This window comes from Puma concolor, chromosome B4, assembly GCF_028749965.1.
Source record: "Puma concolor isolate L17-30 chromosome B4, mPumCon1.1.hap2, whole genome shotgun sequence".
Taxonomy (NCBI): Eukaryota; Metazoa; Chordata; class Mammalia; order Carnivora; family Felidae; genus Puma; species Puma concolor.
In genome coordinates, this window is record NC_141673.1 from 142,972,105 (window position 1) to 142,989,388 (window position 17,284).

General features: G+C 49.1%; 1 protein-coding gene across 8 annotated transcripts in view; it reads left to right on the top strand.

Moving 5' to 3' along the window:
- DIP2C (DIP2 acetate--CoA ligase C (putative)) overlaps positions 1–17,284 on the top strand; it is a 415,544-nt gene that overhangs the window by 293,766 nt on the left and 104,494 nt on the right. For all 8 annotated transcript variants that reach the window (XM_086715073.1, XM_086715079.1, XM_086715076.1 and 5 more), the window contains 7 exons: positions 10,523–10,646; positions 10,942–11,051; positions 11,165–11,267; positions 12,990–13,054; positions 14,474–14,567; positions 14,665–14,784; positions 15,963–16,077. In XM_086715073.1, the coding sequence (XP_086571199.1) occupies positions 10,523–10,646; positions 10,942–11,051; positions 11,165–11,267; positions 12,990–13,054; positions 14,474–14,567; positions 14,665–14,784; positions 15,963–16,077 (731 nt within the window). The remainder of the gene's footprint in view (positions 1–10,522; positions 10,647–10,941; positions 11,052–11,164; positions 11,268–12,989; positions 13,055–14,473; positions 14,568–14,664; positions 14,785–15,962; positions 16,078–17,284) is intronic.

Consider the following 17,284-nt stretch of genomic DNA (forward strand, 5'->3'; position numbering starts at 1 on the left):
CATTCACAATATGTGTGTCACAGAAAAGAGAGAAAGGAACAGAAAACGTTCCTAACCTCGGGAGAGAAATAGACATCCAGGTCCATGGAGCCTGGAGAGCTGTAAGTAAGATGAATCCAAGGAGTTCACACCAAGACATGTTATAATTAAAATGTCAGAGGCTAACGAGAGAATCTTAAGAGCAGCAGGAGAAAAACAACTTGTTCCATACAAGGAAACAGCTAAGATGGTCAGCACATTTTCAGCAGAAACCTTGCAGCCCAGAAGGGAGCGGCAGGATATATTCAAAGTACTGAAAAGAAAACCTACAACCAAGAATACTCTGCCCAGCAAGGGCCGTCATTCAGAATTGAAGGAGGGATAGTTTTCCAGACAAGCAAACCGTAAAGGAGCTCATTGCCACTAAACAGGCCGTGGGAGAAACGTTACAGTGAGAGGGCCTTGATTAGTAGCAAAATACGAGAGAGTATAAATCTCACTGGTAAAGGTAAATGTACAGTAAAGGTAATGGATTAATTGCTTACTAAACTAGAACGAAGGTTAAAAAGACAAAAGTAGTAAAAATCAGGAAAACTACGATACTTAGTTATGGGATACACAATGTGAAAAGATATAAATGTAACATCAAAACATTAATTGTGGGGAGGGCAGGTAAAAACTCAAGAGTTTTAGGGGCGCCAGGGTGGCGCAGTCGGTTAAGCGTCCGACTTCAGCCAGGTCACGATCTCGCGGTCCGTGAGTTCGAGCCCCGCGTCGGGCTCTGGGCTGATGGCTCAGAGCCTGGAGCCTGTTTCCAATTCTGTGTCTCCCTCTCTCTCTGCCCCTCCCCCGTTCATGCTCTGTCTCTCTGTCCCAAAAATAAATAAACGTTGAAAAAAAATTAAAAAAAAAAAAAAAAAAAAAGAGTTTTAGAGTATGTTCAAACTTAATATATAAATACACACACACACACATACAAGATTAAACGTGTGTGTGTGTATAGGCTGTTATGTGTGAGTCTTATGGTGACCAAAAAGCAAATACCTCTAATAGATACACAAAACACAAAGGGAAAGAAATCTAAGTGTAATACTACAGAAAGTCATCAAACCACAAAAAAGCGAAGAAGAGAGGAACAGAGAGGCCCAACTAAAAGAAAAACCAGAAAACAATTACCAAAATGGCAATAAGTACATACTTATCAATAATTACTTTAAATGTAAAAGAACCAAATTCTCTGATCAAGAGACACAGAGTGGGTTAATGGGAAAAAACAAAAACGATCTGCTGCCTACAAGAGGCTCCGTTCAGATGTAAGGACGCACACAGAGGAAAGTGAGGGGTTGCAGAAAGATACTCCACAGAAGCGGGGACGTAAAGGAAGATGACTAGCTGTGGTTCTATCAGGCAAAACACACTTTAAACCAAAGACTGTAGTAAGAGACAAAGAAGGGGAGATACTTAATGATGAAAGGATCAGTCCACTGAGAAGACACAGCATTTGTAGACATTTATGTACCCAATATGGAAGCACCTAAATCTATGAAGCAAATATTAACAGACCTAAAGGGAGACATGCAATTCAGTAGTAGTAGGGACGTCAATACCCCGCTGACATCAGTGGACTTAATTTATACTGAACACTCCATCCATTAGCAATAGAATACACATTCTTCTCAAGGGCATTTCCAGTGTTCTCCAGGATAGATCACATGTTAGGCCACAAAACAAGTCTCAATAAATCAAAGAAGGCTGAAATTCTATCAAGCATCTTTTCTGACCCATAATGGTATGAAAGTAGAAGTCAGTTACAGGGAGAAAACTGGAAATTTCACAGATATGTGGATTTTATGCAGCATGCTTCTGAACAACCAGTAGGTCAATGAAGAAATCAAAGGAAAAGTCAAGAAACAGCTTGAGACTAACTTAAACGGTAGCAGAACATATGAAAACTTCAAAGCTCAGCAGAAGTGGTTCTAAGAAGAAAGGTCACAGCAATACAGGCCTACCTCAGTCCATCAGAAAAATCTCTAATCTGAAACTTTCAGGAACTAGAAAAAAAAAAAAAAGCAAATGAAGCCCAACCATGAAGCTGATTCTTTCAAAAGATAAAATTCATACACCTTTAGCTAGACTCAGCAAGAAAACAAGAGAACAGGACTCAAATATAATCAGAAATGAAACAGAAGTTATAACTGATGCCACAGAAAAAGGGTTAGGGGATACCACCATGAATAACTATATGCCAACAAATTGGACTCCTAGAATTGGATAAATTCCATAAATGTACACTCTTCCAAGGCTGAATCATGAAGAAGTAGAAAATCTGAATACGGGTTAGTAGTAAGTAGATTGACTCAGTTATCAAAAACCTCCAGTAAACAGAAGTCCAGGATCATCAGATGGCTTCACTGGTGAATTCTGCCAAACATTCAGAAAGATTTAATACCTCTCCTTCTCAAACTCTTCCAAAAAATTGAGAGCAAAGGAAACTTTCAAATTCATTTTTACAAGACCAGTGTTGCCTGATACCAACACCAGGCAAGGATACCATAAGAAAATAAGATTACAGGCCAAATATCCTTGGTGAACATAGATGCAAAAATTCTCAACAAAATATTAGCAAACAGAGCTCAATAACATGTTAAAAGGATCATATTCCATAAGTTAGTGGGATTTATTTCAGTGATGCACAAATGGACCAACATTTGTGAATCAATCAATGTGACATACCACACCAACAAAATGAAAGATAATCATATGATCATAGACACAGAAAAAGCACTAGCAAAATTCAACATTCTTTTTTTTAAAGTTTTTATTTAAATTCCTGTTAACATATAGTGTAATGTCAATTTCAGGTGTACAGTGTAGTGATTCAACACTTCATACGACACCCAGTGCTCATCACAACAAGCTCGCTCCTTAATCCCCATCACGTTTCCCCCACTCCCCCACCTACCTCCCCCCTGATAACACCATCAGTGTGTCCTCTGTAATTGAGAGTCTCAGTCTTGGTTTGCCCTGACAAGACCCCCCTCTTTTTTTTCCCTTTGTTTTATTTCTTCAATTCCACGTAGGAGTGAAATCATATGGTATTGTGTTTTTCTGGCTTCACTTGGCATAATGATCTCTGGTTCTATCCATGCCATTGAAAATGGCAAGTTTCATTCTTATGACTAATTTTCCATTGCATATATATATATATACCCCATCTTCTTTATCATCCATCAGTTGATGGACACTTGGGCTGTTTCCGTGGTTTGGCTATTGTAGATAATGCTGCTGTAAAAATAGGGGTGCATGTATCCCTTTGAATTAGTATTTTTTATTTTGGGGGGCAAATACCCAGTAGTGTGATTGCTGCATCATAGGGTAGTTCTGTTTTTAGCTTTGAGACTTCCATAGCTTTAGCTTTTAATTTCCATACCGTTTTCCAGAGCGGCTACACCAGTTTGCATTCCCACTAACAGTGCAAGAAGGTTTCCCTTTCTCTACATCCTTGCCAACACCTGTTGTTTCTTGTGTTGTTGATTTCAGCCATTCTGACAGGTGTGAGGTGGTATCTCATTGTAGTTTTGATTTGCATTCCCCTGATGACCAGTGATGTTGAGCATCTTTTCTTGTGTCTGTTGGCATCTGGATGTCATCTTTGGAGAGATGTCTATTCGTCAACATTCATTTTTTTGAGTAAAGAAAGTCAACAAAGTGAGTATAAAGAGAATGTACTTCGACATAATAAAGGCCATATATGACAAGCCCACAGCTAACCTTTCATTCAGTTGTGAAAAGCTGTAAGTTTTTCTTCTAAGATCAACCCATTCTTGCCATTTCTATTCAACATAGTATTGGAAGTCCTGGGCATAGCAGTTAGGCAAGAAAAAGATGTAAAATGGCATTCAATTACTAAGGAAGAAGTAAAACTATCTCTATTTGAGGATGGCATGATTTTATATATAGAAAACAATAAAGACTCCCCCCAAAAACTCTTAGAACTTTTTAGTGAATTGAGTAAAGTTGCAGGATAGAAAATCAGCATATAAAAATTGGTTGCATTTCTATACACTAACGGTGAACTATCAGAGAAATTAAGAAAACAATCTCATTTATAGTTACATCAAAAAGAACAACATATCTAGGAATAAATTTAACCAAGGAAGTGGAAATACTCTGAAAATTATAAGACCTTGGTGAACGAAATGAAGACACACACACACACAATGAATGGAAAGACATTCCATACTTAGGGATTGAGAGAAGTAATATTGTTAAAATGTCTGTATTACCTAAAGTAATCTACAGTATTCAGCACAATCCCTATTAAAATTCCAATGGCACTCAATCTAACTGTTCACAGAAATAGAAAAAAACATTCCAAAAATTTATATGGAACTACAGGAGAACCCAAATGGCCAAAACAATCTTGAGTAACAAGGGCAAAGCTGGGGACACCTGGCTTCCTGATCTCAAGCTCTATTACAAAGCTTTAGTAATTAAAACAGTATGGACACATAGGTCAGTGGAATAAAATAGCCCAGAAATAAACCCACACATACGTGGTCAATTTAGGACAGAAGATCCAAGAATACACGACAGGGAAAGGACAGTCTCTTCAATAAATGATGTTGGGGAAGTTGGACAGCTATGAGCCAAAGGATGAAACTAGACTCTCATCTTACCCCATACACAAAAATTAACTCAAAATGGATTAAAGACTTGAATGTAATACCTGAAACCGTAAAACTTCTAGAAGAAAACATAGGCAGTAAGTTCCTTGACATCAGTCTTGGGATGATTTTTTGGATTTGACACCAAAAGCAAAGGCAACAGAAGCAAAAACACACAAGTGGGACCACATCAAACTAAAAATCTTGTGCACAGCTGAGGAAACCATCCACCGTCAACCTACAGAATGGAAAGAAATTCTTGTACATTGTGCATCTGATAAGGGATTAATATCTAACATACGTGAAGAATTCATACCACTTAATAGCAAGAGAATCCGATTAAAAAATAGAAGATCTGAATAGACGTTTTTCCAGAGGAGACACACACGCACACACACATAGGCACAAAGATGCTCAACATCACTAATCATCATAGAAATAGAAACCAAAACCACAATGAGGTCTCACCTCATACTTATTAAAATGGCTAATATCTAAAAGACAAGAAATAGCAAGTAATAGCAACTACTAAAGTGCCTCAAAAAATTAAAAATAGTATTACCTTATGATCCAGCAGTTACACTAGGTATTTTTCTAAACAAAGGTATAAGCACTAATTCAAAAAGATACATACACCAGATATTCATTGCAGCATTATTTATAATCAGATATGGAAACAACCCAAGTGTCCATCAATGGATGAATGGATAAAGAAGAGATTATATATGTATACCAACGGAATATTACTCAACCATAAAAAAGAATGAAATCTTGCCATTTACAACGACATGAAGGGACCCTGAAGGTATTATGTTAAGTGAAGTAAGTCAGACAGAGAAAGACAAACACCATGTGATTTCTCTTAAATATGGAATCTAAGAAAACAAATGGACAACCAGAACTTAAAGAAACACAACAGATGGTGGATGCCAGTGGTGGTGGTTGTGGGGTGGGTGAAATGGCTGAAGGGAGTGAAGAAGTACAAACTTCCAGTAATAAAGAAGTCATGGGGGTATAGTCACAATGGTGACTACATTCAGCGATACTTCATGCACATTTGAAAGTTGCCAAGAGAGTAAATCTTAAAAGTTCTCAACTTTTTTTGTGTATTGGTAATTTTGCAGTATATACAAATATTGAATCATCATGTTATACACCTAAAACTGCTGGAATGTTATATGTCAATTATATCTGAACCTTTTGAAAAAAGAACACTGAGCCTAGTGATCTGTCAATAACTATGTGTTTGAATATCTCATTCTTCAGTGTCATTACACTAGAAATCTGGATAAATTAGAGGGTTTTGATTTTATTTTGGGGGATGTTGGTTGTTGCTTACGTTTTGGTGTTTGGACATGATTGAGTCCCATGTTCACTATGATTTGTCAGATGTAATTCCAAATCTTGCTCTCACAGTGTATTCGAAAATAAGAAACATATGTTGTACATACCCCACATATCGGTGTCAGGTTTTTTGTCCAAGGCTTACTTGCAAGTGCTTGTTGCCAGCATTCCAGGCTCCACCCCCGAGTCCTATGATATTCACAATGGAGAAATGTGGAAGAGTTTGGGGACTGAGTGAATGGATAGCCACATTCTTCTAAGCAATTCTTTGGCACTGTGGTAAATTCCACTACGGTTCACCTGAAAGCCTACTTGGGGCATATGACGCTTCTCCTTCAATTGATGTTAAATTCAGTGGGTTGAGGTCTTTTGGAAATGCAAAGGGCTGGTTACCTGACTTCAAGGCTCAAAGCCCTCTGAGTTCTGTCGTCAGTAGTGTCAAAACGATAATCTGGAAGAATTTGTAGGTTGCTGTTTGTACAGAGACTGGCTCTTAGCACTGCAATAACCAGATGGTTATCTCTGTGATGTTCTCATGTGATCAGTTGCTATTATTTATGTGCTTCTCATCACATAGAGGGTTTAGACTTTTCTACTTAAGTCTATAGCCTGATGTCTCCCAAAGCAGAGCTGGTTTGCAGAGGAAAATCACGTGAACAAAGAGACACGTGCCTCTGCCCTTTGGGTCACGTGATGACACAAGCACGTCATTTCGAATACTGCTGATGCAAACGTGTGCCACCGTATAACATTTCTTAATACACACTTGGATGTATATTAAATGAATAAACATTATTCATTTAAATAAGGAGGTTAAGTATCCTTTGGATGTTTGACAGGCACGTAAGCGGTTCACTTTAATTGTACTGGAAACCTTCCTAACTGCGTGAGTATTAGGTTACTGCAGTAATAATCAACGGGAGGGGAGATGTCATTAGGTGTGTTCCATCCTAGGCCCTGGGGCCCAACCATCCCCTTTGAGGCTGAGAGCTCTTAGTGGCAAGTCTGGTGGTTCGGCAAGGGTCCGTGCAGGTGTGAGCACCCACAAGCGAGCTCTGCTGGTACAGGCGTGGGCAGGGGAGTACAGTGTCACCTGTGCCGTGTTGGCCCTGCTGGGACTGGGCTGCCTACTGTCTTGGGCATCTAGGCTGCGACCTGCCAGGTGGTGTGCCCTCACCCCCCCAGCCCACGGAGACCCTTGGGTTATCGGCCTGAACCAGGGGACCAGAAGGCACTTGTCAGAAGAAGATGCTAGGTTCCTCCGTCCATAGAGCATTTTCTGCTGGGAAACAGGACCAGGAGATGACTTTGTCTCAGTGAAGCCAGAAGCTGCATGCCAGGCCTCGGGCTCTGAGCTCAGAACATGACATTCGTGCCTTGGAAGACTTTTCTTAGTTTTGAACAGAAGACCACATTGGTCCTTTGCAGGTCACCATGGGGTAAGGTGTGCACGGAAGCGTAGGTGATGGAGTCGCACACTTCCTCTGCCAGTTCTGTGCCACTGGGTTTGCCACGAAGGGCCTAATGAGAGCCGTTTTCTAAATCCTGAATGTTGTTTGATGGGCTGAACAATTTAGTGTCCTGTGTGTTTCTTCACGCTCCCTCCTAGTTCTTGGGTGGGAGGAGAAAGCTGCCCTTTCTGTGAGGGGTTTGCGGTAGGAAGGGCTGGAGTTCCTGGATGATTTGGCCAGGGGGTGTGGGGAGCCAGAGGGGAGCCTCCAGGGGCCTCCTGAGATGGGCCTGGCAGGGTCGCAGCAGAGCTAGGACAGCCTGGCACTGTCGCCCTCCTGAGGCGGCTGCGCTTCGGTTCAAGCCGGCTGTGTGCAGGGAGGCTCTGTCGGCCCGCGAGCAGGCCCAGCCCACAGTCCCCCTCTGCCGACACGGGCTGCGCCTCAGGCATGCAAATCTTACAGGAGAGTGACAGGCTGTTAGGAGGGGCCAAACTGTGCGTGTTCCAAAGTACCACGGGACCGGAGACACAACGGCCCGTGGGCCACGGGCATCAGCAGCACCGTGCATGTGTGAGACGCCTTTGCGCTTCTGTCCTGCTCCACCTGCTGAGAGCCAAGGAGCTGCTCAGCTGGCACAGGACAAACTTGGATAAACACAAGCCTCGTGGTGAGGGGCCCCAGACGCAGAGTGAGTTCACAAAAGGGACTTTTCTGTGAGCCGTCCTCGCATTTGTTAACACCCTTCTGTGTGTGAGATTGCTGCTTCCTGCCTGGGAGGCTGGGGCGGAGCAGACCCTGGTTGGGACGTGTCCAGCCTGGCCTGGTGGGTGCTCCAGGGGTCGTCGGAGAGACCGGGAGGCTTCCCACGAGGCGACGTAACGTGGCACCTCTCTGTTGCAAGAGGGTTGGAGGTGACAGGCTGAAGTCAGGTGCGGTCTGGCTTCTCTTGACGAGCCAGAAAGAATCATCGTCAGGATTTTGTGACCGGGGAGGTGGTCACCGGCTGCCCTGACAGCACAGCTCTTGAGAGGGTGGAGCCCCAACCAAACCGAGGAGGAACCACGGGCCGGGCGTGTGGGCCTTCCCTGGGAAGGTGCACACGGAGCGCCGAGTCGGGGCCAGAGTGCACAGGCTTCATTCAGTCTCCCTGAGACGGGACGGCAGCTTCCCGAAGCCAGCGGCAGGTCGGGCCGCCTGGAGGCGGCTCTTTCCGCAGGCTGGGCGGGAGGCCCCATGTAGAGACGGGGCCCGGGGAGGACCGTGGCTCTGACGTGGTGTTGAGAGTGTGTTCACCCGCTCCGGGCTCTGGGGTCAAGCACGTTCAGCTTCAGCGTGTGAAGGAGACACACGGGCTTCTTCGGGAGCAGGCGATGGGGTCTTGTCTGCGCCGCTGGGGTTGGGTGGGCAGACCTGTTTCTGCACAGCTGCCTGGCGCTCCAAGTAGGAATTTTCCAGATGAGGAGGACAGAAGCCCCTTGGAGGTGAGGTCTGAATTTGGGGCTGAACTGTGGCATTCGGTCCATTACTCTTCTCATCTGCTGTCCCCTGCTGCTGCCTTATGTCAGCTGTCTCATGTGTGTGAATGTGTCACTTTGAACATCAGTCTCGAGCAGGTTGTAGAAAGGGCGCAGGGGCGGTGTCTGCCGAGAAAACCGAGATGGGTTGCGAGCCCTTGGCACGGCCGCAGGCCCTGGCAGGTCCCAGCCCACAGACCCGTGCTCACTCTCCCCAGCTGTTGGCTCATGTGGTAGCGAATTCCTGCTCACAAAGAAATGCCTCCCTGCCACCAGACATGACCTCAGAACTTGTCTCGATGTTTGGCAACATGACCTCCAATTCACATTGGAGTGAGTATTAAAAACTCCACTTGAAAAAGCATTGCTTGAGGGAAAAGTACTGTGAGGGTCCTGAAACGGGAACGTCCCTGTCCGTCGGGCGCCAGCCCCCTGCTCGCCTCTCTGCGCCGCATGGGGTATCGGGAGGTTGGCGGTGCGATTCCGAGTGAGGAGACCTGGATTTCACCGTAGGGTTAAACTGTGAACCAGTTGCTTGACAGGCTCGTTTGAAGACATCCGTGCTGCTGATTTTACCCACTGGAGACCCCGTCACCACACGCTTTCTTAGTGAGGCGTACGTGGGCGGAGCGACCGGAAGGCAGGGCTGGTCTGCCCACAAGCTTGCTGGGTTGTCCGAGGGCTCAGGAAGAGCCCGGTGGGAACAAACCAGGGTGGCCGGTTCACCGTGTTGTGATGTTTCAGTTGTAGGAATGTCCGCTCCTTGCTGGCTTTCGTTTTATTTTCTAAATCCTGGCTGGTGTGACTGTGGGGGTGAAGAAAGCCGGTTGAGCAGACCTGCTGCGGGCAGCCAGATGTGGTCAGCAACAAAACCACAGGTTGGCAGCCCCTGGATCGCCTCTCCGAGGAAAGCTCCATCCCGTGGGGTCCGCGGGATGCCGTGCTCCTAAGTCAGTGCTGGTCATTTGGGGCTTCTGGTGCTCTGGCCCGCCAGCATCCAAGTCCTGCAGCAGGCGCCTGTCCGGCTGTGTCCTTGGTCACAGACGTACTCCGGGCGCACAAGGGTGGCAGGCCTTTTGGTTGGGAACGGGCGTCTAGTTCGCCCACAGTGGATGTCAACAGACACAGCAGGGCCCTGTGCTCTGAGTAAAGTCAGGCTCTGTGTTACGGAGGAAGACGAACCCTTTCTGCTCTCCACGACGGTTACGTTCTATGGTCATAGTCTTAGGGAACTGGAGGGAGTCGTAGCAGCAGCTGTTTAAGGGACCCACTATGTGCCAGGCGCACACTGAGCACTGTCCACGCTCCTCCAGTTTATTCCTTGCAGCAGACCCACTCGAGGGCTCTGCTCTCACCCCATGGCACAGGTGAGGAAACTGAGACTGAGTGACCTCGCCGTCCCGTTCGAGGTCACACAGCAGCAAGCGGCAACCGGGGCTGTGATCCCAGTTCTGCAGAGTCCGGGGAGGTTCCCTCCCTCCCAGAACCCAGGGACAAGGCCACGTCTTGCCAGGAGGGTACCCGTCCTTCCCGGCTTTGTGACTTCTGTGTCTGTCGCCTCTCCCAGGATGCGGGGAGCCAGCAGATCGGGTTCTTGCTTGGAAGCTGTGGAGTCACTGTGGCCTTGACGAGCGACGCCTGCCACAAAGGGCTGCCGAAAAGCCCAACCGGGGAGATCCCCCAGTTCAAAGGTAAGCCACAGCCAGGAGCCTAGTTGGGGGTCTGGCTCTTCACTCAGGAAGGTCCTGCGTCTCCCCTGGACATGCTCTTCTGCACACGGAACGCAATACGTCTGCTGTTGTCAGCCTGCCGTGTGGCGTGGTTTACCCGGCAGTATGTGTGCTGTTGACGTTGTCTGAGGCTTGAGGAAGCACTGGCGATCCCCCCTTGTTCATGTCACATGGGCCACAGGAAGGGGAAACGACTTGGCAAGCCTGGTTTCTGGGTAGTACGCCTCTCAGAGGGGTCTATTTGTTTCTTTGCAAGGTTGGCCAAAGCTGCTGTGGTTTGTCACAGAGTCAAAGCATCTCTCCAAGCCCCCTCGAGATTGGTTCCCACACATCAAAGATGCAAACAACGATACCGCGTACATAGAGGTGAGTTGCAGCGCTGCCCACGGGCATCGAGCAGTTGGGCCGACCTTGGCCTGACTGGGGCAGCCGCGTTGTCCTCTCTGTACCCCTCTCTGCACGTCCCCATCTCATTTCAGTATAAGACCTGCAAGGACGGAAGCGTGCTCGGGGTGACTGTGACCAGGATCGCGCTGCTGACCCACTGCCAGGCCCTCACGCAGGCATGCGGCTACACGGAAGGTATGGGCAAGGCCCTGACTCAAGACTGCGTCCCTGGGAGGCTCGTGTCAGCTGTGGAGGGACTGAGTCACTCCCCCTGGTAATGGAAGGAGTGATGTCAGGTTTGCACGGAGCTCGGCAGGCGGTGCCTTCTTGTTGCCCTCGCTGTGCAGGGCGAGAGAGCTCTGGTGTCTCATCTCTCCAGGATGTGGGTCCTGATGGGATCAGACCCGCCCCATGACCTCACCGAACCCTCATGACCTTGGCAGAAGCCGTATTTCCAATGGCAGCCATGCCGGTGTGCGGGCTTCCACCCGTGAACTCGGAGGGCACGGCTCAAGCTGTAGCAGATAGTTAATTCTGTGGATGTTCATGCCTGGGTACAAGTTAGGGTCTCTGGGATCTTCAGAAAAAGCCCACGTTCAGCCCACCCCTAGCAGCTCAGGGAGAATCTCTGATGGGGATTCTGCGAGCTTCTCAGGGTGGGCAGCAGCTGCCGAGGGTGTGGTTTTTATGACGCACACTCTGTCTCCCGAACAGGACGGTCCTGGAGGCCAGGAGGTAGGTGACCAGAGGTAACCGTGGCCACGGTGCTGGCTGGGGGTCATAAAAGGCAGGGTCCACCCAGGTAACCAGCTACCCCCTGGCTGGGGCTTCTGTGACCAAGGCCCTGCCCTGGGGACTTGGACGTGAGCGCAGCCCTGGGGCTGGTGCCTGAGGAAGCTGGTGGTGGCATCTGCACTGCCCTGGGGGTTGGATGCTCCTCTCCTTCTCTGTCCCCAATGCCACTGGCAACGGCCCTCTGAAAAGACAATTCATTTGTGTCCTGGGGATGTTCTGGCTCACGTTTGGTCCCTAAACTAGTTTCCAAGGTACTTTCACCTTGAGACACGTGACTGCTAATCGTTTCTCACAGCCTCAGGACTCGTATTCCTTGTTCTGCTTTCTTGAAGGTCCAGGGCTGTCGCTTTTACGGGTGCCAGAGAAAACACACACACACACTGGCTCCTTATTTCTAAAGTGAAAATACTCGTAGGACGTGGAACAGAGGCTGTTTCCTTCACGCGGGGACGCCTGCCTTCTCTGTGAAGTGGGGTCAGGTGCACGATACCAAAGCTCTGGCGAGCAGCACAAGGACAGCGTACGGACCTAAGAGGAGGCGTCAGGAAATGCCCAGTGTCAAGTGTGGCTTCAGAAAAGTTTTTCCACGTAGCTTCCACGTGCCACCATGGCCCTTGTTTTCAACTATGTATCGTTAGCAGCCTTTCTTCCCGCTTCACGAGGTGTCCCCCATAAACCTTGAACACTGTTCCGTCACCGTCCTTCCAAATCCCATGCCTCCTTTATGACTCCAGCCACCCTGAGGCTTCTAGTGATGTGACGCCCTGCGTTTGCTGGAAAGCACTTCCCTTTCCTGGGGGATCCCATGATGGAAATGAAAAGAATCTTTAAAAAGTTACAGGCAGGGAGGGGCAGTAAGGACATAAATAGAAGGAATAAAATGTTTTAAGTGGCCTGTGAAGCTGTCGCTGTTAACTGATGTGTCAGGAGGCTAGAAACACTTTTCCAGGTGGGCAACGTTTTTAAATGGGTTTGCAGGCTGCAGGTTTGCAGGCTGCAGGATGTCTGCAGAGGTACTGGGAACCATGTTTCCAAGGTCCTGTACTGCCCCTGACATGATGTTGGATTTTCTTTGCCCTTTGGGCTGTGCTACATGAAAATCTTCCGTTTTTATTTATTCAGCGGAAACCATAGTGAATGTGTTGGATTTCAAGAAGGACGTTGGGCTCTGGCATGGCATCCTAACAGTAAGTGTGACCCTTCCCCTGTCCCCCCCGGGCCACAGCCAGAATTAGGGTCTGTACACACGGCCACTCGCCCAAGCCCCTCTCGCACTGGGGAGCAAAGCTGTTAATTGCTGGAAGCTTTAAGCTGTCTGCTAATGCAACTTCCCAAGCCCAGGAAGCCTGCGGGAGTCAGCCGCTCACGGGAGTCACAATCCCCCCCCCCCCCCCCCCATTTAGAGGTGCAGCTGTTGAGGAAACAGGGTATCTTTCTGCCCCCTTCTGGAATCACGACTGCAATGATGTTAGTCACATCTCCCGTCTGGGTCACTTTTCCTTTGCATTTGGTTTCACTCTGACACTGTTGTTCTTTTTCCTTTCTGTGAGTCAGTGCTTGTGAATATTTTGCAAACCTGCTTGGTTATGCCACAGGGGAAGCGCTTTACAGGTCCCCCTTGTGCTGACAGTTCCACTCCCGTCATAAAGAAATGCGTGCCGCCTCCCTGTGGGTGCTGCCTGGCCAGGGCGGGCAGTTCAGAGCTGCAGGCGCTTTGATGGAGACCCAGCCTGGTTATCTAAGGTCTGCACAGCCCTTGCAGGTGTGCATAGCTTAACTGCTGGAGCATCGCTGTGTCGGTTTCATAGGTGGTGATCTTTACTCCCCTGTTTGTAAGTTCCTTATGCTAAGCTTCATCTTTTCTGAGGTAGAAAATTCTAGGGGCTTTTGCACGAGCGATAGGATATGAGTAGACGAAGTGTGATTTGTCGCCTCTTGGTGAGGGCACGTGAGCAGCACATGGACCGGAGGGTGGAGGCTCCGTGGCTTCCCTGTGGTTGGTCTCTGCCTCTGGGTCCCAGGAGGTGCCAGCCTGGAGAAGCCAGGCTGCCCGTGTGCGCTCGCGAGGCGAGCAGGTATCGTGGGGAGAGCACGGGCTGCCTCACCCCAGCCGATGCCAGTCCTGCCTTCTGCGGCTCTGTGCCCGCAGGCCCGTCGCCTGCCCCCAGGACCTCTTGAACCACAGGGTTCCTGCCTGTCAAGTGGGGTGATGGTCCTGTGTGGTGTCGTGAGCACTCAGTCCACCTCCCTGCCCGATGGTCGCGGCAGCCGCCTGGGGGCTGTTGCCGTTCAAGCTCCTCTTTGATGCTGTTGCTCTGCAGTAGTCTTGTCGGTGCTGTCCCCAGCTGCTCGCCGTTGCTTTGGATCGGCAGTTTCTGAGTCTCTATTTCACTGCCACCTCCTAGAGCAAGGCCTGGCTCCTGCTGGATGCACACGCTCCTCCCTGGCATCTTCTGTGTGGCCAGTGGTGCCCTTGGCCCCCAGCGTGGAGCAGGGAGCAAGCCCGTGATGGGGGCCCAGGCCTGTTGCGTCCCCGCGCGAAGCCTGGTGGGGCGGGGTGCCTGTCCTGCTAGTGTGTCAGCAGTCACCTGGTGCGTTGTTTCCAGAGCGTCATGAACATGATGCACGTGATCAGCATCCCATATGCGCTGATGAAGGTGAACCCGCTGTCGTGGATTCAGAAGGTCTGCCAGTACAAAGGTAGGCATCCAGAGGCCTCGGCGCCCCGGTTCCCTCCTTCAAACAGCTCCTGGCCTGACCGTGTGCATATTGACCCCTTCCTCTACTGTCCCCACAGCAAAGGTGGCTTGTGTCAAATCCAGGGACATGCACTGGGCGTTAGTAGCACACAGAGATCAGAGAGACATCAACCTCTCTTCTCTCCGGATGCTGATCGTGGCTGATGGCGCAAATCCCTGTAAGTGACCTACCTGCTGCGTGGGCGGGCGGGAGCCTCATCCCCTTCGGTCTGTTTCTGCGCTTTGCTTCTCCTTCTCCGGCCATTACTGTGGTTAGGAAGCGGTGTCAAACTCATGACCTCACAGTGTGACTGTCTGAAGCCTGAAGGCACCGTGACGGGTGGCGGGTAGGGGACCAGGAGTGCCTGGCTCCTGCCCGGGGCTTGAGTACTGCTGTTGCCATTTCCTGATTCTGTGGAAGAAACCCTAACCTTCTGATTTCAGTCCTTCTCCTTCTTTTGCTGAAAACGGTGCCTAAATCTTGAGTGTATGAGGATTGAATTAAGTCGACCCTGCGTGTATTTCCTTGAGTGATGCTGCATGCTCAAGAAATATTAACTGTTATTGGTTTATGGTCTTTAGTAATTTTATTGGTCAAGAAATTAATCTGTCATTTTCAGGGAATTTCATTATAAAATTTTATGGGAAAAACCGCCCAGGTAAAGTGAATTAGGAGTCCCACAGAATGCCGTAAACATACCTCGGGAAATACTGCCCTGGGTTGGAAGAGAACCCAGCTGGCTTGTTGTTTGTGAGGGGGGCGCGTGAGCCAGAAGCAGAGTGAGTGAACGAGGCATTTGTTTCTGACCGTTGTTGACGTTTGTCAATTAAAGCAGAACACGTGATGTGTACACACGGACTCTCACCCACGTGATTCGGTGTTAGTTGTGTACATGGTTCTTCCGTTTCCCCCGTGGCTCCATGGCTTGTGAGCCACTCTCGCACATGGCTGCTCTCAGGCAGCAGTCGTGGAGGAAGGCAGTAGTTTGCTGATAGGCGCCTGGCGGTTACTCCTGCACTCCTGTATCTCTCCGGTGGGGTTAACACGGGAGAGTTGTCTTCACTTGGCTTAGATATAGTCCTCTTGCGAACACGCATATCAAAAATGGGGGAACAAGCCTCAGGGAAGGTATGCAGGCTCATCGGTGGAAGTTACACTTTTAAATCCTTGAGCTCAGTCGACCTGAGGGGATCACCTTTCGGGGTGACATAAGTACTAAGCGGTATTGAGTGAAGTGTGTTCCCGCACCGCCTGCCTCACACCCTCGCTCGAGGAGCACTCGCGTCTGGCTGGTTTGGCTGGTTTTAGTCAGTCCCGAGCTTCCGCTGGCTGACTGTGGTCCCCTTTCACCTGCAGGGTCTATCTCCTCCTGCGACGCGTTCCTCAACGTCTTCCAAAGTAAAGGCCTGCGCCAGGAGGTCATCTGTCCTTGTGCCAGCTCCCCAGAGGCTCTCACCGTCGCCATCCGGAGGTACAGCTGGGCCCCTGCAGCGGCGCCTGCGTGGTGCCACCGTGTGGGGGGAGGGCAAGACCCGGCCCGTTTGCGGCCAGCTTTGCTTCCCTGCGTGTGCCGGGACGGATTCTTCCGGATCCATTAGTCTGGGGAGTGACTGCGTGAGGCCCGTCTGGAGGTACAGCGAGCAGTGACGTCCCGTCCTTGGGGGTCACCCACATTTCCATGTGCCCGCGTCTGGCCTGGTGTTATGCGGGGGTGGGCTGCGTCAATGCTGGGTGGGGTGAGGTGTTCACGGCAGGGCTGGGCCTGCTGACATACAGCTTCCACGAGGTCCTGGCTTTCTGAGGTCTCGCGCTGTGGTGGCACGTCCGAGGGCTTTCGGGTCTGTGCGTGGACACGGGGCCTGCGTCACTCATGCTCTTGGTCGTTCATCAGTCAGTCGGCCTCACCGCCTGCTCCGGTGCTGGGCACACTTGTGGGGGTGGCGTGGATACGGGTGCATAAAGCCAATCCCACCCAAGCTGAGAAGTGCAGGAAGGGCCTGTTTGATCGTCATCAGTCATCTGCCATCCTCACAGTGTGGGAAAGGAATATTTGCATCACCTGTATGCTTGCAGCTTGGGACCCGACTTGGTATCTTTGCTTTCCATCGCTGACGAGGTTTTATCTCGCGTCACACAAATGTGCTCCGTCATAAGAATGGACGACACAGCTTTCAGCACACAAAAGCATGTAATTTCTGCCCTCATTACTGAAAGGTTTGGGTCCCCAAAAATTCTCAGGGGAAGAGTGTAAGTAATACAACTTCTGACGGTTTTACTTGTTAGTTAACGTAAAGTCAACCACACTGCCTAACAGGTTGAGAAATCGAAAACCTTTAAAGTATCAACAAAGTTTTAATTTTGATTGAAGCAGAAATTAGAAGTCTGTCACACATTTTAAAATTGATGAGGGAATATGGCGCCACGAACCAGGATCCAATTTCCAATTTTTAGAAGGTGTCACTGTTCTAACAGGAGGTGCTCCACATAAAATATCCCGCTATTCGTGTCTGGCCTTGGACAGAATCCTGGAGGCTTTGGGAGCAGGTTGGATACCACAGTGCTCTCCCGAGATCAGTATTAAACCATGTCCAGTTTGAGCCTGAGTGTAAACGCTAGGGAGACACCCCCGGGAGACACAGCCAGGGTCTGGCCACGGGGTCCTGGGCATGTTCCTTATC